The following is a 24,499-nucleotide window of genomic DNA, read 5'->3' on the forward strand; positions in this document are numbered from 1 at the left end:
AAAACCATATGTCAAATTAGTTACAATCCCAGCAGGTTATTAAAATACTTTGACTGAAATTATATAAATTAGATGATCTGAAAATAGAACTTATTCATTAACTTTATGTGGAAGTATGGCAAGGAGACCCTCTTATGAAAAGACTATCTTCTGTAACAGATTATTTTCCCTGAAGCTCTCCTTAATCTTTAAAGCTTGAAATACAGCATATTTCATTGTATTCTTTGAGTAATAAAGGTTAGAGAATTTTCAAAAACCCTGAAACTAAGTAATGTTATTTAACCACATTAATAATGTCATTAGATTTTGTGAACTTATAGATTGGAAGCAGGTCTTTTATTTGGGTAAAAAATGTATAAGGAAATAAAATGAGAGCACTTTTTTTTCTGTTTATCCCATAGACTTTGATCCTGGCTTTCTCTTTAATGAATCATTTGTAAAGACTTTGATTCTCCAGACACTCTTGGGCTCTCTGACGTCTCCTATTTGGAGTCAACAAGCAGGTTAATTCCCATGTATCATTTAAATGATCAGCTTATATGAAGGGTATAGTAAGATTTTATAATCTTTGGAGACTAGTTGGCTAGAAGGTCAAATTAAGTGCCCGTCAACCTAGATTTTTAGTTAATGACTTACTGATCTGGTTTTGTCAACGTAAACACAATGTGTTCTTTCATTTTGGGACCCTTCCCATAATATTCCTCAAGCTTAAGTTTCACTTTGCTCTTAGTAATAAATCAGGGTTATTCCCTTCCTGCTTTCTGACAGGTTAATTCTAAAGAAGAGCTCCTGGGAATAAGAAAATAGAAACAATTCGAGGTTGTGGATTGTTGCAATAAATTCTGGGATTTAATTTCTTTTCTTACCAAATTCAAAATTGCATTAGGCTTACCTGACCACTACGAAGTATGATCTTTACCACCTGTGAAAATCCTTAGTTGATGGAGAAGATTCACTTGAATTCCTCCTCACCTTTCTTTGGGGACCCATTGCCTGTTCATTAAACCAGGGCAAGCGTTCACAGATGCAGTAAGTGAAAGGTCACATACTGTGTATATCAACTAACACAGCATTTTAAAACAAAATGAATTAAAATGATATCATTAGTTAGTAATTGATCTGGTCATGAGAGGTGTGTGTGTTTGTGTGTGTGTGTGTGTGTGAGAGAGAGAGAGAGAGAAAGAGAGAGAGAGAGGGAAATACATTATTCCTCTGGAAACTCTCACATGGTTTTAATTCTTTTCTCTGGGAACACTGTCCCTCTGGGAACTCTTACTTGGTTCTACCACTCATTCCCAGAGCAGAGTCTATTTAAGACAGAGACATGTGCCTTCAGAACAGAATTTATTAGAAACTCACTAAAATTTGAGAGTGGTCACACTTAGGTCTTGCCATAAGTATCACCTAATGAAGAGTTATGCATAGATTAGGACTGCAATAGATGCATTTTAAGTGAATCAAGGAATTTAGAATAGGAATGTATCTGCTTATTTCATTCCAATTATAGTTTGTATAACTGTAATTTCAATATCAAATTATAAATTAAAAATGTCCTCGTGGGAACTACTGAGAAAAGCTTTTTGTCCTTTTTTTTGGGTTGCCGATTAGGGTGCCTGATTTTAGAAAGTCCTGTATTCCCTAGGTCAGTGTGTGGTTTACTTAAATTTACCCAACTGTCAAAGTTATTAGGAAGTTAAAAAAACAACAAAACGAGTAACTCCTTTTTCACTGATATTCATGGAAAAAAGTGCAAAATGCGAAATGTTATTCTTTCAAACTACTATTGACATGAGTATTTAAGTTGAAGTGTAATATGATGCAAATAATTTTATGTTTTGATTGTTTGATAAAACAATGATTGTTTTTTGACCTTTAAAGAAATACAAATCTATTTTTTCAACCAAATTAAGCAAAGGTTAGGAAAGCAGATTACAATAGTATGGTATTTTTCAAAATTGTTTTTCCTGTGACTTATAAGTGATTTTTAAAATACCAACTCAGTAGTCTGCCATTATTGGTTAGGTACATACCTTATTCTTCTCCAGTTTAACATGAGCATGTGATTTGGAGGGACCGTAGTGGAAAAGGAGTAAATCACATGATGCATAGCCTTATGTAGAATCAGGAGGCCAGCTGCTTTTTTTTTTTTTTTTTTTTGGCAGGGTTGGGGGTGGATCTTGTGTTGTCATTCCTATTCAGCCTTTTGCTGTTTCCACATTTGCAGTGTGAAAAAGTGACCTTCCTTCACACACTGGTGTGTTCATGTAGTAAACAGGCTACCGGGGTGATTGTGACTCACTCTAGGAGGCACTTTTTTTCCCTAGTAATATTTTAATCCTATCATGACATTGTTTCAATAAAATAACTGGGAAATAATAGTTTGGTATAGATTTTATCAGTCACATGATGGTTTTTGAATTTCTCTGCACAAATATAACCCTTGAAAATTTTATTTTGAAAATATTTGTGTATTTATTGGAATTTTGAAAGAATTATATATTATTTACATTTAATAGACCACCTAGACTCTCATTGCCTCTGAAATTTAATTAATGAATTGTTGGAAAAGCAGAAGGAAATGAGAATGCATCTTTCTACCCATTGCCTAAAGTTTGAAAAAAAAACGATTTTACATAGAAAATTAGCTGCATGTCAAATCAGTTGTCTTCTACTGATTAAAAAGTTATGGAGGCAATTTAGAACTATTAAAATTAAAAAATCCCAGTCTTCCAGGATTTGTGTGTCAAAATGAATGAGAGCTGGAAAATTTATACTTAAAATTACCACCTCAATTCTGAATTTTCAGGAATATACTGGATTATGATATTGACATCTAAATATAAAATTTATTTCACAAAAACATTTTATAAGATTTTTCTGATATCTATGAAATATACCATTTTATGGTATATACCTCTTAGCACTTTACTTATATTTAGATTTTATACTTTTATCGTACTAATACCCAGAATCTACAAGAAACTCAAACAAATCAGCGAGAAAAAAAAAATCCCATCAAAAAGTAGGCTAAGGACACAAATAGACAATTCTCAAAATAAGATATACAAATGGCCACCAAAAATGTGAAAAAATACTCAACATCACCAGTCATCAGGGAAATGCAAATTAAAACCAGAATGCAATACCACCTTACTCCTGCAACAATGATCATAATTTAAAAATCAAAAAATAATAGATGTTGGCATGGATGTGTTGAAAAGGGAATACTTTCACACTGCTGGTGGGAAGTAAACTAGTACAACCACTATGGAAAACAGTGTGGAAATTTCTTAAAGCACTAAAAGTTGATCTAACATTGGATCCAGCAATCCTACTACTGCGTATCTACCCAGAGGAAAAGAAGTCATTATATGAAAAAGATACTTGATAACACATGTTTATAGCAACACAATTCACAATTGCAAAAAAGTGAAACCAGCCCAAATACACATCAGTCAATGGTTGGATAATGAAAATGTGATACAACACACACACACACACACATGCACACAGACACCATAGAATACTACTCAGCCATAAAAAGGAACAAAATAATGGCATTCGCTGCAACGTAGATGGAGTTGGAGACCATTTTTCTAAATGAAGTAACTCAGGAATGGAAGCCAAACATCATATGTTCTTACTCATAAGTGGGAGCTAACTTGTGAGGACACAAAAGCATAAGAATGATACAATAGACTTTGTGGACTTAGGGGGAAGAGAAATGGTGGGTGGGAGGATGAGGGATGAGACAACCCATTGGGTACAGTGTACACTACTTGGGTGATGGGTGCACCAAAGTCTCAGAAATCACTACTAAAGAACTTATCAGTGTAACAAAAAGTCACCTGTTCCCCAAAAACTATTGAAATATTTAAAAATGTAAGAAATTTCTGTGGTTTTAAGCCAAAAAAGAGAATGGAACTGACAAGCAATTGTAGATGAAATCAGGTGACTCATTCAGAAAAGAGGTATCTGTAGATTTTCCTTTTTTATGTTTAAAAAAAATTTTTTTATTTTACTTTTTGTCTCTCAGCAGGTTTCTAAACTATCACCTCTCATTTGACTTTACTCAACCCTTGTCGTATCAGCGTATACTATTTGCAGTAATGCAATAAATACTTTGAAATATACAATAAATAATTAACTACAGTTACACTATTGTGCTACTGAACAGTAGACCTTATTCCATGTAAGTGTATTTTCATACCCATTAACTATCTGGAATTGAATTGGATTTTTCATTAACACAAATAAATGACAAATGCTTGAAGTGTTGGATATCTCAAGTTACCCTGACTTGATCATTACACATTGTATGCATCTATCAAAATATCACATGTACACCATACACATTTGCCACTAATATGTATTAATAATAATTAAAAATAAAAAATAAAAAATTGAATTTTTTCATGTAATTGATAAAATGTATTTTATTTTATTTGCTTTAGATTGAACATATATTATAGATAAAATGCTAAAGGCCATGATATTCCCTTCCCAAGTCAAGCACTCTGATTAATTGATGAATCTGGTCTATGTTTTATGTTTCCTAAGAAATAATTGTACAAATAATGTGGAATTCTCAAATGAATGTTGAAGTTTAGAAACTTTCTCATCTGTTTATTGACCATTCATTTTCCTCATCTTTTTAAAAAAATTTTATTCTTTGTACATTGTGTGGTATGTGTGGTGATGGAGGGATCTAGGGATATAACACACCCACCCTGGATTCTCTACAAAAAGCCAGTTAACTCAATTCCATTTATTGTGTAGTTTGTTGTTTCCACACTGATTTGTAATAACTCTAATTTTATACAGTAAGATCATATGTATGAATTTGTCTGCTTTTTTTTTGGTAGGGTTTGGAGCTCTATTTTTTTTACATTGGTCTATTTATGCATCCATTCACTGACACAAAATATATTAATTGCTACAGTTTTATATTTTTATATATGATGGGGTGTTTTATTCTTGATTTACCATTTTCATAATTTTGTTACTATGCCTTAATAACATGAAGATGGGATATTTCTTAAGGGTTAAAGAAAGAATATACTATATATTCCAAGGGACTGTAAACATTTATTTCTATATTTTATCAAGGGTAGACACAGTTTGAGTTAAATTAGTCTGGTAAATATACACTAATACAATTAAAAATGTCAAGTGTTATGAGACTAGAGAACATTTAACAATTATTTAAATTACATCAACATTTATGTTTTGCTTAAAAACGATAATAAACAGTTTTGAAGAATTGGGAATGGAGAAGGAACTTGTTCACACAAATTAGTATATGATTGTTTTAATAGAGCAAATATTACTTCTACCATATCTTCACCTTGGTTATGGCAGTCACTGAAATTCTTAAACTTTTGTATTCTACAACTCTATTTTAGGAGAATATAGACATATGTATTCTAATGAACAATAGAGTATTGCAGGTGTGCTCTGAAATAATGTATTTCTGTGATAAATTTCATCTATCAAATAGAAGAGTGGAGACAGAAATATTAAGTGCAAGCCCCGTATTAAAAACAGTCATCAAAAAGATGAGTATTTGTGCATAAACTGAAAAGTGAGGTTGGAAATACTCTAGCTGTGTATTATGTTGATTGCTTTATAAGTAAGATGATCAAATGACCGAGATAGGTTAGATAATGATCAGGACAGTATTAATAATCAGTCCAGTACAGCAGGAGTAAACTAACACCACCCCAGGCAAACTGGCTTATGTGAATACCCAGTGTAATAAGAGCCCACTAGGTAAGGATTCAGTTAATCAAACTAACATTCATTGGGCATTGATCAGCACTATGTGTTGTTGTAGACTGCTTCTTTACTACAAGTCCTAGGAAACATTGTAGTTTCTCAGGAAATAATCAAAGCCAACAATTGAAATAATGTAGTAAATGTAATGAGACATGTAGGTTTACATTGGCATCCTTGGACTTATTGTCCAATCTTCATTAATTTTTGTCACATGGTTTTGGAGGTGATTAGACCTTAGTGCAAAGAAGAGTATCAGGCAAGGAGAAAATGCAGTTATATTGTACTTGTGTAGTGCTTCAGTGCATTTTTGTAATATCTCACTCAAAAATGCTGATAAACAACGCTTGAGGGCATGCAAACCAGGTAATTTTTTTCCCATTTTGGACATAAGGAAACTAAGAATCAAAGTGATTACAAAATCACAGCTAATGTTAGATAAACTCCCAGTGTCCTGCACAATGTTGAGTACTTTATTTAGAGCTTGATTAATCCTCAGAATAACTCTCCAAATAATGTTATTATTTCCATTTTACATATGAGTAACAGGAAACTCCAGGAAATTAATTAACTTCCACAACTTCACATGTAGTGAGAGGCAAATCTGGAATACAAAGCTAGTGGTTTAATTTTCATTATTTCACAAACTCTTACTTGCCCCAGGTAATGTTACTAGTCAAAGACAGAGGTGCTCAATGTAAACCCTGGTTTTCTGGCTGTAAGGCCACAGCAGTATCTGTTGCATCTTCTAGGCTAGCCAAATATACTTGGTCACCATACCTCACAAGTCCTTGTTTTTCTGTTAGATATGAAGCTACTACATTGAAATAGGTTGGGTAAGACCAACACATATGGCTTAGTTGTTTTTTTTTTTTTTGTCTTTTCTTTTTTAACTTCTGTAGCCAGGAGTGAATCTTAAGTTTTATGGGGCTTCAGATACCAAAATGTTGGGTTCCTTCTTTAGAAATTACATTACAGCACTACTGAAAAATTTAAATACAAGGCCTTAGAAGGGGTCTATACGGGCCAGGCGTGGTGGGTCATGCCTTTAATCCTAGCATTTTGGGAGGCCGAGGCAGGTGGATCACAAGGTCAAATCAAGATCATCTTGGCCAACATGGTAAAACCCCGTCTCTACTAAAAATAAAAAAAGTTAGCCAGCTGTGGTGGTGTGCACCTGTAGTCCCAGCTACTCAAGAGGCTGAGGCAGGAGAATCACTTGAACCCAGAGGCAGAGGTTGCAATGAGCCGAGATTGCGCCACTACACACCAGCCTGGCGACAGAGCGAGACTCCATCTCAAAAAATAAATAAATAAATAAAAAGGGGGGGTCTATGTGACGAGGAGCCTTGAAGCGTTAAGTGTTTATCTGCAGTTTTATTTTATTTTGGAATGCCTAAGTATGATTTTGTGAAAGCTGGTATACAAATAAATTTAGGAATAAACCTAGCACATTTATGATACAGTTTGACAAACTGATCAATAAAATCTATCAGTTCATTTTGTAATCTATAACTAAGATAAATTATCATGATAATGAAAAATTACTGATATATATAGCTAATAACTTTTTGCAGGTCATTTATAAATAGGATATAGATTAAACTATATTTGTTAGATTAATGATATATCACACTTGCCCTATTATTCCAAAGTTTTATCACTTTAAATGAGATTTCTCTATACTACTTCTATTTAAAATAGTACTATTCAATTATTTGTGAATGTCTTTAACCAATACCCAACCCTCAAACACAAAGGTGAATTATTTCTGAGAGAAGTAAGATATAGATGAAAAATATGCATTAAGCACTAATAAAATAAATATTTTTTACCCTGGTAAAATGTATCTGTCTGGAATGCAAATACAAGTAACATCTTTGAAGATTTGATTTGTGTCTCTCCTTTTACTCTTAATGCAGTGATTAATAGAAAAGAATAATGTCTTGATAGAATTCACTAAATATCTGACATTCTTCTCCAAAAATCTTTAGAAATCTATTAAAATATTCCTTACTGGCACAATGATTTATAATAGAACTGTGGGGCCAGATGAATTGCTAGATGATTTTTATTACAATATTTTAGTTTGTTTTAAAACTGTATCTTAATATCTAGAACTTAAAAATAAGCTACCATGATTTGGGGGCAATAACTTTGAAATTTACCAAAATCGCATGGTTAAAATTATTTGCGGTTACTTTTTTCTACATTAGTTTTTAAAAATAAATGTAAATTTATACTATTTCGTTGCCAATTTACAGTTTTAAAGGATTCGTTGGTTTAAGCTTCAACAACTTAAAAATGTATATACTTTCATAAAAATATTTGATGACTAATGATATAGAGTAGTATAAAGCAATATTATTGTATCAACATGAATCACTTGTAAAAGGCATGATGCTGTACGTTAACATTTAAGCCACCCATTTATCTTCAAATAATGATGATAAATAAAATTTAATGAAAGTAGAAAAAAAATTAAGAGGTGAACTGAAAAAGAAATATAAATACCTTTTGGGCCAGAAATGGTATAAAAACATGGGGACTAGGTTATTCTCTGCTAACTTCTGCTGGGGAGTGGTCTAAGATAAACTTAAGTGCCAAAAACATCTTGCATGGTAGAGGACTGGACTCAGCTCCACCTCATAGAAAGTTTAATAAAAAAATAGGTGCAACTGCTGTACAGAGCTGAGGCTTATAGAAAGCTGCAGAAAGAAGCAGAGAAAGCTGTACAGCAGGTATTGTGGGCATGTGTCTATGGTACAGTGATTTGGTTCTGTGATGCCTCTAATCACCTTGGACTGGAGCCCTGGACTTTAAGAAACTTGGTTCTGCAGTGGGAGAGAGGGATAGGAGTATTGTTGATTGAAGGCCACACACACCTGATACAAAGCCATAGGGGGAGTGCCCCGAAAGAGAATAAAATTCACTCAACGTAAATGAGAAACAAAAAGGTAGAAACTATGTTAGGAAAGATAATCTATTAGTGATAATTTAAAGACTTACCTGATGGTACCTGACTTTATCCTAATGAAACACAAATAATATTATAATCAGGCCTTTAAAATTAATATGTATAAAATAATATCCTAAAATAAGATAAAATAAAAAAACCAACAGTGAGTTTAATATAAAAAATAGTTGACTGTAAATTTACACTATAATGACAATCTCAATAGAAAAGGTCAGTTTTGGGCTGGATAGAGGCATAAATTGCAGAACTAAAGAAAGAAAAAGTAAAAATATGATCTGAGTATTCAACCAGAGCACAATAAAGAGATACGAATAAATGAAAAGTTTAATAGAGAAGTTCAGAAGCTTCTAAGACTCCAATACACATGTAAGGGGAGCTCCTAAAGTAGAGAGACAGAGATTGGCACAGGAGGAGCCTTAAAGCAGTTATGGTGGAAAATTTTCCAGAAGAAAGGAAAGATGAAAGGTCTTCACCTAGACACAGGGTTGTGGTAATATTGTGCAATACTAAGGATAATGAGAATCAGAACTTCAAGATAAAGGGAAGACAAATTACTGGAAAACCAAATGACAATTACTCTGACCTTAGATTTCTCATCTGCATCTACTAAGGGTTATTCTTTAGAAGGAAGGAAACAAATGTGGAAAGAAAGATAAAAGAAACAATGTGTAAAAATATGGTTGTGAATATAATTAAATATTGATCCCAGAGTAATTATAACTTATTTTGAGTTTTAAAAATAAAGATGTAAAAAAAATTTTTATAATATTGACAAGGACGTGTTTTGGAAGATAAAAATAATAATAAAAAAACTCTTAAAAAATGTAATATTCATAAACATTTATACACATGACAACATAACTTTACTCAAAATTTGTAAGGTTTATTTGTATAAAGTTTATTAGATTGATTTAAGAAATCTATACTTTTCTGAGCCTAACATAGAACGAATGCATCATTTTCATGCACTTGCAGAACATTTATCAAAACTGACCATGTACTAAAAAACAGTGACTTATAGTCCCTGACTTACAGTGATTCAACTTAGGATTTTTTTACTTTAAAATGGTGTAAAAGTGATGCACATTTAGTGGAAAACTTACTTCAAATACTCATTCACCTACTTTATTTTTAACTTTCAGTACTGTATGTGATAAATTACATGAAATATTCAGTACTTTATCTTATAACAGGCTTTGTGGTAGATTATTTTGCCTATCTGTGGGCTAATGTAAGTGTCCTGAGCATATGATTTTGGATAAGTTTCTTATAACTAAACTATAAACACTTAATGTTTTCATCTATATTTGGTCAGTTTTAACCACTCTATTCAATTGGTTTATCAAATGTCCAATATAACCTTTGTATAGTCATAATAACACAGACTATAATCTTATGAGTCAGTTCGTTTGTATAGAAAATGAACAATCATACCTAAAGTCGAAGATTTTTAGGATTAGAGATATAAATATTAAGTTCCCCAGAGAGTGCCTTGTAAGGAAAAGGCATTCATCACAAGAAGTTATCACCATTGACTCTAATCTTCACAATAAATTGCTGAAGTAATCATTACTCTTTTAATTTTCAGTGTTGGTATTTAAAAAGGTGAAGTACTGTCTAATATAACATATATATTTTTTTTATTGTTGTTTTTAAGGTTTGGCTTAGGTGTCAATTTCTCTTCCAGGTGGGTTTACCTTCTCAAATACTCTGAGAGCACCATTTGTGAAAATTAACCCTTTACCAGGCAGGATGCATAGTAATATAGTTTATTAAAAATATTTAGGGCATGTGAGTGCTCTATTATCCAGGGAGCTAGTTACTGGAGAGTCTATGTTTTTTTTTCATACTGGTGTCCTGGACATAGGAGGTACCTAAACAATACCTACCAAATTGAAAAGGAAATTGAATGAAATAATATTCTGATTTCAGCTAACACAGTATTTTTAACCTGCCAGTTGTTTCTCTCAATGTCTATTTTAATAATATGAAAATTATGGAAAAAATCTTTGAGAATTACTAATACAGCAATAATTTTGATAAATAAAAATTTGACATTAGATGAAGTTTTTATCATTTTTAATACATTTGAAACACAGTTCTCACTTTTGGTGTTCCTGGTCTAATTGTTGTGAAGAAAACTATTTGTCAAGAAGCCCAAGTATATTTCTTTTCAAAGAATGAATGCAGTGATTAGTATGTACTCAGTATTTCCTTTGACTTGTTTTACAAAAGGAAACAAATAACAAAGAAAATTACATAGAAGCATCTCCTAGAAGGTATGTAATTTCAGAAAACTTACTTTTGGATGCACAAATAGCAATTTCTTCATTCAGGCATTCAAAAGGTAACGAGACATTCATCCCACTAATTAAGTAACTCAAGAAACTGAAACGAGCAAAAGAAAAACTGATGTATTATTTTTATTAAGATTTATCTTAGACCTACACTGATGAAATAACATTCCTTTAGAAATTACCAGAAATTATTTTTATTTGATAATGAAATCAAGGTAAACAGTCGCAAGAGTATAATCCTCTTGTGAGGTACGCAGAATACAATCATACTGTTACAATTCATCCTTCAACTAGTAGAGATGTTCTAAAATTTCCAAGAGTATTTTACTTCTCATGACTTCCCTATGGTATATATTTGCTATTGTTTGGTTAATTAGAACAAACAGAGTAATTGAGGAATAATTACAGCTATCAAACATTTATGTTTATTTTCATTATATACTCTTTTAGAAAGCAAGAAGGGTTAAAACAAGCAAGAGTTACCCTCAAATTTGAATTGGTAAATATAGTTTTATTTACAATGCTTTGTCTTTTTTCATTTATAGAACACTATATAATGATTAGAAAATTATACTATTTCTGTCTCCAGAAGGTGAGGAGACTTGGGGGAAAATCCTGTGGCTCCTCTCTGCATTGCAATCTTTCCATTTTAAATATCAGTATAATCTCTCCCTTTCTTCAAAGTAATGTGAAAATTATGGAGAAAATGCTGGTAAAGTCAATTTGGAGTGGTGAAATACATGCACTTTCTAGATGAATGAAAGATGAGAAATCACAGGATGAATACACAAGAAAATTAATATTAAAAATGTTCCTCAAGAATGTACTATGTACCCACAATATTAAAAAATTTAACAAGTAAAATTAAAAAATATATACCATGTACTTACAAAGTAAAAAAATTAAAAAGTAAAATTTAAAAAAGGATATTCACTTGTAGATAATTCTTCTGCATTATCACTAAGGTAGAACTGTTTTCCTTGGTGACTTTTACTACTTTGTTTAAGCATATCACTGGAGTCCAGGAATTTTGAAATTCATCAAAATCTTGTTGAGTGCCTATTAAAATAATCTTAAAATAGTCCAAGTGATACAATATTTGTAGGGAAGGGAACACCTTAAAAAGAATACAAATGCAATGTTATAAGACAAGAAAAGGAAAGGAAATATATACAGAGAAGGAAGAAATAAAACTGTCTTTGTTAGCAGGTGACAGAATTGTCTATGTAGAAAATTCCAAAGAATCAACCGAAAAACTCCTGGAACTAATACACAATTTTGGCAAAAAAGGATATAAGATTAATAAACAAAAGTCAGCCACTTTCCTTTACGATAGCAATAAATGATTAGAATTTGAAATTAAAAGTATACCATTTACATTTGCATCCTTAAAAACGAAATACTTAGATATAAATCTAATGAAATAGGTATAAGATGTATATGAGAAAAACTATGAAACTGTGATGAAATAAATCAAAAAAGCTAAATAAATGGAGACATATTCCGGGTTTCCAAATAGAAGACTTAGTATTTTCAAGATGTCAGGTCTTCCCAATTAGATCTATAGATTCAGTACAATCCCAAATTAAAATCTCAGGAAACTATTTTATAGATATTGAAAAACTGATTCTAAAGTTTATATAGAGAGGCAAAAGATTAACCAACATAATATAGAACAACAAAGTTGGAGGACTCAGACTACCTGATTTTAAGACTTACTGTAAAGCTGCAGTAATCAAGACAGTGTGATATTGTTAAAATAATAGACAATAGATCACTGGAACAGAATAGAGAGCCCAGAAATAGACACACGTAAATATAGCCAACTTATCTTTGACAAAAGAGCAAAGGCAATATAATGGAGAAGGGATAGTCCTTTCAACGAATGATATTTATACCACCCTACTTCCATATGTAAAAAAATGAATCTAGAAACAAACCTTACACCCATTAAAAATTAATTAAAGATGGATCATAAACCTCAATGTAAAATGCAAAACTACAGAACTCTTTGAAGATAACATGGGAGAAAATGTAGATGACCTTGGGTTAGACAATGACTTTTTAGGTACAAAATCAAAGGCAAGATCTATAAAATAAATTATTAATGAGATAGACTTCATCAAATATAAAAAATTATGAGCTGGGTGTGGTGGCATGTACCTGTAGTCCTGGCTACTCACAAGGCTGAGGGAGGTTTGCTTGAATGCAGGAGTTTGAGACCAGCCTGGGGAGCATAGTGAGACTCTCATCTCAAAACAAACACAGAAACAAAATTAAAACTTCTACTCTGCAGGAAACTGTCTTGAAAGAAAATGAAAAGACAAGCCACAGGCTGGGAGAAAATATTTGCAAAAGACATACGTGATAAAGAACTGTTATGCAAAATGTCCAAAAGTCTCTTACAACCCAACAATATGAAAACAACCCATTTAAAAAATGATACAAAGACCTTAGCAGATATCTCACCAAGAAAGATATACAGATGGAAAATAAGCATCTGAATAGATGCCTCATATGTATCATCAGGGAAATGCAACATGAAACAACAACGGGATACCACTATACTATTAGAATGCTTAGTCTGCTCAGTTTGCTACAACAAAATACCATAAACTGGATAGCTTATAAACAACAAAAATTATTTCTCTTGGTTCTGGATGCTGGGAATTCCCATGGATGAAATTGGAAATCATCATTCTCAGTAAACTATCTCAAGAACAAAAAACCAAACACCGCATATTCTCACTCATAGGTGGGAATTGAACAATGAGATCACATGGACACAGGAAGGGGAATATCACACTCTGGGGACTGTTGTGGGGTGGGGGGAGGGGGGAGGGATAGCATTGGGAGATACAGCTAATGCTAGATGACGAGTTAATGGGTGCAGCGCACCAGCATGGCACATGTATACATATGTAACTAACCTGCACATTGTGCACATGTACCCTAAAACTTTAATAAAAAAAAATATGCTCATAAGCTGCTTTCTGGTCATAGGTAAAGGCTTTTTACTGTGCCTGTCTTACATGTTACAGGGGCAAGGTGTTTCTCCTGGGGTTGTTTTTAAGGGAACTAATCTAATTGAGGAGGGCTCCTCATGACCTAATCACCTCCTAAGTCATGACCTAATGACTTTTTAAAAACCCCACCTTTCTAACATTTGTGGTTAGTTTTCAACATATGAATTGAATGCAGTGGGGGTGTAGACACAAACATTCAGAGGAGACCAAACAGCCAAAATGCAGAACACTGATATCACCAAATGCTGACAGGATGAGGAGAAATAGGAACTTTATTCTTTTCTGGTGGAAATGCAAAATGGTACAGCCAATTTGGAAGACAGTTTGACAGTATCTTGCAAAATTAAACATACTCTTTTCATATGATCTGGCAATTTACCCCAAAGAGTTGAAAACTTACGTTAACATGCAAACCTGCACATGGATATTTATAGCAGCTTTATTCATAATCACCAAAATTTTTGAGATATCCTACAGTAAGTGGATGCACAAATAAACTATGGTACATACAGATATTGCAATATTATTCAGGATTAAAAAGAGAGGAGCTATCAAGCCATGGAGAGACATAGAGAAAACTTAAATGTTTGTTACTAAATGAAAGAAGCCAATCTGAAAAGGCTGTATATTGTATGATTTCAACTGTATGGCATTCTAGAAAAGGCAAAACTATGGAGACACTAAAAAGACCAGTGATTACTGGGGAGAAGGTGAGAGAGGAATGCATATGGAGATTAAGAAGAATTTTAGGACAGTGAAAGAAACTATTGTGTATGATGCTGTAGTCCTATGATGCTATTTTCATAATAAATTTGTGCAAACCCATTGAAGGTTCACCAGTTGTAATAAATGTACTCAAATGTACCACTATGGAGAGGATGTTGATAATAGGGAGGCAGTTCTCTTAATGCACCAACTACCTTAGTTCTCGGGTGGCAGGATAGCATGGTGGGAAACCAGATGATGTAGTTCAGTGTTTTTTAAATGCTTCATGAACAATTCTTGGTTTGTAAAGTTAATTTATTAATTATAATAACCAGCTATTTTTGTTAGTAGATTGGCTAGAATATATCGAAATCTATTTTATCAGAATGTATGAATTTAATATATTAAAATATAACATATTCTAAGTGGGTTAGGAATGACAAATTCATATAATTTTTTCAGTTATACATTTCTTATTGAAAAATTAGAGATATATAGTGAATTTTTTTATGATTACTGTGAAAATGTGATAATAACAGAGTTTTTTCTCAAACAAATTTACAAGAAAAAAACCCCATCAAAAAGTGGGCAAAGCATATGAACAGACACTTCTCAAAAGAAGACATTTATGCGGCCAAAAAACACATGAAAAAATGCTCATCATCACTGGCCATCAGAGAAATGCAAATCAAAACCACAATGAGATACCATCTCACACCAGTTAGAATGGCGATCATTAAAAAGTTAGGAAACAACAGGTGCTGGAGAGGATGTCAACAAATAGGAACACTTTTACACTGTTGGTGGGACTGTAAAGTAGTTCAACCATTGTGGAAGTCGGTGTGGTGATTCCTCAGGGATCTAGAACTAGAAATACCATTTGACCCAGCCATCCCATTACTGGGTATATACCCAAAGGATTATAAGTCATGCTGCTATAAAGACACATGCACACATATGTTTATTGTGGCACTATTAACAATAGCAAAGACTTGGAACCAACCCAAATGTCCAACAATGGTAGACTGGATTAAGAAAATGTGGCACATATACACCATGGAATACTATGCAGCCATAAAAAATGATGAGTTCATGTCCTTTGTAGGGACATGGATGAAGCTGAAAACCATCATTTTCAGCAAACTATCGCAAGGACAAAAAAACCAAACACCGCATGTTCTCACTCATAGGTGGGAATTGAACAATGAGAACACATGGACACAGGAAGGGGAACATCACACTCTGGGGACTGTTGTGGGGTGGGGGGAGGGGGGAGGGATAGCATTAGGAGATATACCTAATGCTAAATGACGAGTTAATGGGTACAGCACACCAACATGGCACATGTATACATATGTAACAAACCTGCACCTTGTGCACATGTACCTTAAAACTTAAAGTATAATAATAAAAAAAAGAGTTCAGGCTTTGGAGTTAAGTAGCCTTAAGATAAAATCTTTTGTATGTGAACCCGACCACAGGTTTCTTACCTAGGAAATGGATCTGATAATTGTACCTCCATAAAGGAGGGTTGAAGACTAAATGATAGAGATTTAACATAAAGCCTGGCACATAGGATATATTTCAATAAATATTGGCCACCTTATTATTGTGGGGAAATACATATTAGGTATACTTTTCATTCATCTTTAAATACTTCAGTCACTCTCTTCTGATATTAACAAGTTTATTTCATTTACTACATTGTTTCGGCAGTTGACCCTTCAACTTAAAAATTAAATCATAGAATATTAGTCAGTTGATGGACAACTGACATTTGCTTTAACGAAAAAAAGAGGGGTCTTTCTCACCGAAAGAGCCAAATTATTTTATAATATTTTTGTTACACTATGAAACAATACGGAACTGTATTCTAAGAAAAATCTCTTAGGAATTTGATACTGTAAGTAACTGGACCTAATAATATCTTTTATGTATAATTTGTTTGTAATTTTATGTTACACTTCTCTGAAGACTGATGTAGTTTAATAAAAGGAATGAAAAATATTATTTTTGAAAAATATTCTTCGTATTTATGGACATTTTAAATTGTGTAATTTGTTTTAACTAACTTTTGTAAACTTTTATTTTTAAATTTAGCAAAATTAAGTTAACCCTCTTTTTTTAACTTACACAATCTATTCATTGGCAGTTTAAAGTGTTACATTATTAGTTATTTTAATTTACATTTTTCACATAATGCCAACTCTAGATTTATAATTGATTTCAATTTTCATAGTTTCATAATATACTTAAATACAAATCACTACCCCCCATTCACCCACAAAATATTTTTGGAGCTATTTATTTGGCTTTTTATCCATTTGCCCTCATTTTGTCATAATCAGGCTACATTCATGGAAGTATATTGTGTATATATGAAATAATCCATTATTTGTATTTCAGTTAAAAAAGAGTTAGTTGCTGATGTTTTAAAGGGATAGAGGGCCACTTATGCCTTCAGATCTCTATTAAGTTGGAAAGTGTAACTTATGTATTTCAGAATTTAGGGTTGATGGTAGAAGAATATTAGTGGCTAAAAAAACATTGAATGAGCCCTCATGTATTGCCGAGGTGCAATAGTGTGCTGAAGCCAGCTAGGACCAGCTCTAGTGCTGATTAAATTTTTAGGAATTTTGTAAACAGGTTGTGAAACACAGTAATTTTGAAAAAGTAAAGTATATGAACATGTAGTCATAAAAATCATATTAAAAATAACTATAACAAATACTAAAAACTCACTGCCTCTAAATTATTTATTTCCCATTAACTATGCTCATGAGATTATTTATATCTATTGCATTACATGTTTGAAATTTTAATTTTTGCAGTGATGGATGTGTTCGATGTATTATCCACTAGCCACGTGTAGTTATTGAGGACTTGAAATATGATTAGTGCTACTGAGGTCTTTGCATTTTTAATTTTATTTAATTTTAATTTTAATTTGAACTTAATCAAATGTGGCTAGTGGATTCCGTCTTGGACACTATGAGTTTAGATACATTCTGTCTCATGGAATTTGAACACTAGGTGAAATGAGAAGTAAATAACATTTGCTATATGGGCAGGCAGTTTCCTAAAGCACTTTCCACATATAATTAGCTCATTAAATCCTCAAAGCATCTCTATGAAATATATTTTATTAATCCCACCTTATTAAGGAGACTGAGGCATAGAAATGTTAAAGGACTTGTTCAATTCTATACATCATGAGAATGATGGAAGTTAAGACTCAACCCCAAGAGTCTCGTTTCAATGCCATACTTCTAAAAATATACCATCTGTTGTGCTGAAATTCACAACAATGTGGTTCAATTATTTACTTCCTTAAAAATTGCATCAAGGTTAATCCAAACTCCTGTTAAACTCAGGGGGAAAACCTAGTGCAATAAAAAGTTGTAAAGAAAAAATCCCAGAACAGAGCAGGCAAAGGGATACCAATTGATAGATTAGTGTATTGAGCCAAGCAATGTAATGAGTATGTATTGAACAACTCTTAAGCTGCAGTGCGCGAGGTTGAGCAAATCGGGCTAACAATTTACATTCTAGTATGTGCACATATGCTATGTGTACTGAGGAGTGTGCTTGCTTTCATTTCTTCAAACACTTTAAGAGTCTTTAACTCTGTGTTGGGTACTTAACAGGGATTCTGTAAACATTTTTTAAAATAATTCAATGTTTGCATCTGATAATATTTTTAAAAGAAGGCTTAAATTTTTATTCAAAAATATTAAAATATTTTAGGTGAAAATACATACATATTGTGTATTATTTGGTAATTGCTACTTTATTATTTGCATGCCATTAGCTAGAATTTGTTCAGATATGCTAGGCATTTCAGAACTTACCTATTTCTTGCTTATGAGTGAATGCTGAGCACAAATTATATTCCATTTGGTTATGACACTGTAACTTCATATTATAATGAATGCTGTAGCCTTAGTACATTTAAATCTGCTTCCATTGTAAAAGATGTCAGCAATAAATGATACTTTTAAATACATCAAAACACAATGTTATTTGTAAATGTTAACAGATTTTAACATGGCAAAGTTAAATATTTAATTATTAGTTCACAAAGCTAAAATTATTCAACTAAATATGAAAGAAATTAGCATTTATTTAATCCCTAAATAAAATTAGCTATATCTCTGTTCCCTGATCAGAGATCCTTGATCATGTTAAACATATGTTTTAAGTATCTCTTTATGAAAAGTATGTGAAATCTTTCTTTGGGGAAATATAAAAAATATATTTTAACTATATTTTTATTAATGATCTAATAAAATATATATTTATGAAAAGTATGTGAAACCTTTCTTTGGGGAAATATAAAATATATTTTAACTACATTTTAATTAATGATCATATAAAATTATTTATCAGAATTTAGTTCCCTGTTCACATTGCTTAGAAAGGAATCAAAGATAACAGTATATGTTGATTCAAAAACAATATTTAAGAAAATCTGTACTGTTTGGACAGCACAGGGAAGAGCAGGAACACATATTAATAATTTGTAAATTATACAAATTGTAACTGGGAATAAGAAATTATTTTATTACCAATTTAAACTCATTAGTTAACATATATTCCCCCTTATATATAAAAACACTGAATATTAAAAGATGAATTCAAAGATGTTGTCTTCCCTTAAATATTTTATGGTCTAAGAGAGGAAACAGATAAGTAAACCAGTAAAAGTGACAAAGTATTAGAATGAAAATGACAAAATATTATGAGACCATTTATGAGGACCTTTCATCTCATGCTGAGAAATTGACCCTATAATACTTGTTGATAATACCCTCTTCAATTTTTTAAAATAAGATTGTTTGGATGTTCCTTATGTGTTTTGACTTTATTTACAGTAGTTTGTGGTATATGTGGGATGAGGTTAAGAAAATGTAAAGTCCTGTCACCTTTATTCCTCATTCTTAAGAAAACTTACATTTATATCTATTGATCTCTGTCTGGGTTTCCAGGAGAGAAAGTTACTGCTTTGACCTATTAAATGCAAACAACTGTGTGAGCCAATCCATTGGATAGCATAAATAACTTACCTATAATATGGATTTATTCATTGGCCACTTCTATTTGTAGTCAAGTTTTCATGAGAGTAGAATAATGAGATTATTGTGATTTATTTCTTTTACTTTTCGTTCTATCAATTTTGCTTTATATATTTAAAATTGTACTTTAAAATCTTGTTGAAAGATTGACCGTTTCCTTGCTATGAAATGTTCTTTAAGTTTAGTAATGCATCTTGCCTTAAAGTGTAATATTTCTAATATATTATATATATTAGAAATATTAATATATAATATTTCTAATATATATTTCATATATATATATAATATATATGTACCAGCTTTCTTTTGGTTAGTGTTTGCATTGTATAACTTTTTCTAGTCTTTAACTTTACACTTATCTATCTGTGCTCTTATATTTAAGGCATTTATCTTCCATAACTTTTGTCTTTTAATTGGAATTTTAGTCCATTTACATTTAATATAATTTCTCATGTTTACATTTATATTTACCATCTTACCATTTGTTTCTTTGTTTCCTACCCTCTACCACCTATTTATAATAATTTTAATTAATACATTTTAGTAATGTATTTTTAAAATCCCACTCCCTCCTTCCACATTAGCTAGTTATTTTTTTTTGCTAAATATGTTTTACTAAATGTACTTAGTAAATTTAATTTTTTATTTTTAACAAATTCCAGCTTTTAATGAAGTTTACATTCTTCTTACATATTTTTGAACATATCAATCATAATTATTCTAAAATTTATTTTTGATAACCACACTTACTAGATTATGTATGTATCTCTTTCAATTTTTTTAGGTTTATTTTTCTTGCAGGCTTGGACTTTTAAAAATAAAAACCCAGGCATTTTATTAAAAAATTTGTAGAAACTGTGGTTGACTTATTATTCACAGAAAGTGCATTCTATCGTTTGGTACATAGGTAACAGTGAGGACTGATCACTGTCATTTAAATCCAGGGCTGAGTTGATTCAAGGCTAGGTTAGCTATTTACCCCTCATTTGCCCTACTTGTAGAGTGTAGCCCTCCAGAAGCTTCAGCTGTACACTGAGGTGTTTACTAGGGCTCTTTCTTATTTAGTCACTCCAGTTTTTGTTTTTCCTGGACCATAGGGTTTTCTGTTTAGATCTTTAGGTTTTTGTCATATGCACTTTAAGAATTAATCTCACTTTTCTGTACTTTATTTTGCTCCAGGTTAATGGCCTCCTACATTTCCAAAACTCTGTGTCTCTCTGGTTTCAAAAGACTGCCAACATCTCTTTTCTGAGCTGTGGTTCTCTTCAAGATGCTTAGCCTTCCTCCCTTTGGTAAGAAGTCACAAATCCCTCAGGGGAAAAGTGACTTCTGGTCACTTAACTTTGTTCTTACTTTCTCTCTGAGATGTTAGCCCTTCCAAGATGCCTGCGTCAGTAGTTCTTGAATGTTTCAACTATTTTTTTAAATCATTATTCTCCCAAAGTTAATCTATCATAATCAAAAGCAGAATTCAAGAAATTATTTATTAAATGTCTACTGTGTGCCATCGCAATGCTAACTCCTATAATGCAAGGGTAATGTGTTTACATGTGACATGTTTTCTGATTCAGGGAACTAACGTTCTACTGACTGACATCATAACACATGCCACAGATGGTTATGTTATAGACATACAGATTATGCTGTAGGAGCTTAGAGGAGAGGCACTTAATGTACCCTCTAGGTGGGAGTAGGGAATGTGCCCCATGAGTGTTTCCTAGAGGAGGCATGACTCTAGAAAGGAAAGATTGAAAGCCATAACTCCTCATCTACTTGACACAATAAAAGTTGTAAGTATACCATATTAATACTGAAAATGTACTGCTCATTGCTATTTAAAACAAGGATTCGTTTGAAACATTAGAAATATGTTTGAGGATGTAAGCTAGTTTCAAATTTTTTTTAATTATACTTTAAGTTTTAGGGTAGTTTCAAAATTTTAACCGTGACAATTGATTTCTCCGTAGGTATTCAAAGCAATGAGTATCCCACAGATCAGAAATCCTTCCCTGCCTCCCCCAGAAAAAATGTCTGAAGCCTATTCTGCAAAGATTGCTCTTTTTGGTGCTGGGCCTGCAAGTATAAGTTGTGCTTCCTTTTTGGCTCGATTGGGATACTCTGACATCACTATATTTGAAAAACAAGAATATGTTGGTGGTTTAAGGTAATGCCTACATTTATTTCATGTTTATAGTGTCAGAAATGATGGAGCAAAACAATTATGAATATTGTTGGTTCATAATCATATAGAAACTTCAGGCTCACAGATGGTATTTTAAATGTTCTTTTTCCAAATGTTCAAATTTTGATTACATTATTCACTTTAAAATTTGCAGTTGGCTTGAAGCAATATTTATTTAAGAAATTTTCTGTCTAGTTCTGTGAATTTAAGAGAAATCTCTGCAAATTATTTTTTGATTATAAGAACCAATCATATGAAAAATGGTTTTAGCCCTGTGAATATTTCTTTTAATGGAGATATAACTGAAAATCATGGATATTAGTGATGTGGAAAACCTAGATCCATGGAATATTGGACTATTCATTGTGCTGTCTACATAGATATGTTGTCTTACATATTTTCAGTTTAAAATTTCTTAAGTCTTACTTTTGATTAAAATTTTGTCAGCATGTACTAGAAATGTATTTAAATATACATTTTTAAAATCACATGATCATATTATTCCCATGAAAATTTATACATGGAAATGGGAATATATATTCAAAATAAACAGAACTCAATACTGGACACATATTTCATTATCATAAAGAAATAAAATTTATTACGATTAGGGAATAGATATTGCTTAAAACATTTTATACAAAATAAAGAATTTGGATGGTAACTGAATAATATTACTCAATTGATTTTTATTTTCTCTATGTATATTATCAAAAAAATCATGGATTACAAAATGTATCCATTTGGAATATCTGTTTCTATGCTTAACATTTAAATTTGCTGTGGCTACTGCCCTATGTGTAACAAATAAATTAATCATACCCAATAATCACAGAGGATAAATTTAATCAAATTTGTTACTAAAATTTGTGAAGTTTCTTATGTTTTTTGGCACCTGTGAATATATGTTAATAAATGTATAAATTTCAATATTACTCAAACAACAATATGCTAAGCCCAAGATAATATAAAATTATCAATTATCAATTATTTGTATCATTGACATAAATATGTTGATATATTTATTAACATAAATATTGATGTATAAGCTATCATTAACATAATCTTATTTGACTGAATCGTCAAGCAAAAATATCACATTTTAGGAAGACCCTTTAGTGTGGGTATGAAACATAAATAACCTGATTGTTAAGAAATAATTATTCTTCTGTACTGATGTTCCACTACTATGAATTCCAAGAGATTGCATGTATTTTATGAATTTATTTTTCTGGAAAGTAAAATGTCCTATATATTATTTCTCTGGAAAGATTTAGAATATCATTTTAATGGCATTTACCACAGCTTTATTAATTAGAAAAAACATAATCTATTAACAATATATGTATAAGCATTGTATGTTGCTTTCAGTTATACACATCAGTGAATATCTGAGTTAATTTTTAAAATATGAACTTAATTGGGTACCCTGGTAAACTAGGAAAAATCTGTTTGCCACTTGATTGCATTTTCACAAAAAGCCTAAAATGGAACCAACCCTGTTTGTAACTTACTATGTATTGCCAATTTTGGTAGATTAGTGTTGTTAGCCTATCTGTTTTTTAACTCAAATGCAGGATAGGTATTTGTAATTCATATAAATTAGTACTAAACTTGTTTTTTTAAATTGATTTGCTGAACATTTTTTAATGAGACAGAGTTCTCTGGATCCAGACCAAACATGGTGGTTTTTCTTTTAAAGTTGTTAAATTCTTTCTTTTGCCTTTGAATCTTTTCAGTATGTAGAGACAATATGAAATATTTAATCAATCCCATTTTTACTGTCCCATGGTAGAGGCATTCTGTGTCACTGTTACAGGATTATAAAAACTGATGCTGGAATTTAGCCGGAATTATAGTCACAAAACTTTCCTGTTACTTTATTTTCTACTTACGGCTGCCTCTCATTCTCTTGTATCTTGAAAGTGGCTAAAAAAGATTCAATTAGCTTTGTATTTGAAATCAGTTGCTTAAAGAGGTAATGTCAAGTTTTATCTTTCCTTCTCCTTTGCATCCAAACAGATTCTTTTATCTCTGGTGAATTAGTATCACAACCACTTTTTAAGAAATCACTGGAGTCAGTGAAAAATATCTAGGATATAGTCTCCATTGCATTGAACACATCAATTATTTTTAATGTTGCAACAAATTTATAAAATAATCAGTAGTTTTGCTTTCCTCTAACAGTGGCTTCTGTTTTTAGGACACGAGTTTAACAGGGTTAAAAGGGCTTGATATTATAACAAAGATAAACAAAATAGTGCTAATAGATTTTCAAGAATGTTTGCACATATATATGTTCTAATTTTTCTCTTATAAATTAATATATAAGGATTATGATGTTATTGTTAGGATAGTGAGGCCAATGCTGCCCTTTGCTTTACCTCTTTCAAATTTTATATTGTTTTCATTAGGCCTATTGTTTTTCTTGTTGATTGACAATAAAGAGAAATGGGGTCTAG

The 24,499-nt window shown here is 31.7% G+C and overlaps 1 protein-coding gene across 8 annotated transcripts in view; it reads left to right on the forward strand.

Moving 5' to 3' along the window:
* The window catches only part of DPYD (dihydropyrimidine dehydrogenase), an 840,660-nt gene that overhangs the window by 200,037 nt on the left and 616,124 nt on the right, over positions 1–24,499 (forward strand). For 5 of the 8 annotated variants that reach the window (XM_055115757.3, XM_034931766.3, XM_008960543.5 and 2 more), the window contains one exon: positions 21,823–22,019. In XM_055115757.3, the coding sequence (XP_054971732.2) occupies positions 21,823–22,019 (197 nt within the window). Of the gene's footprint in view, positions 1–401; positions 3,544–21,034; positions 21,148–21,822; positions 22,020–24,499 lie in introns of those variants that run through there. The other 3 variants (XR_004664922.4, XM_034931763.3, XM_008960544.5) reach the window with 3 other exon arrangements.

The sequence above is a fragment of the Pan paniscus genome, chromosome 1 (assembly GCF_029289425.2).
Source record: "Pan paniscus chromosome 1, NHGRI_mPanPan1-v2.0_pri, whole genome shotgun sequence".
Taxonomy (NCBI): Eukaryota; Metazoa; Chordata; class Mammalia; order Primates; family Hominidae; genus Pan; species Pan paniscus.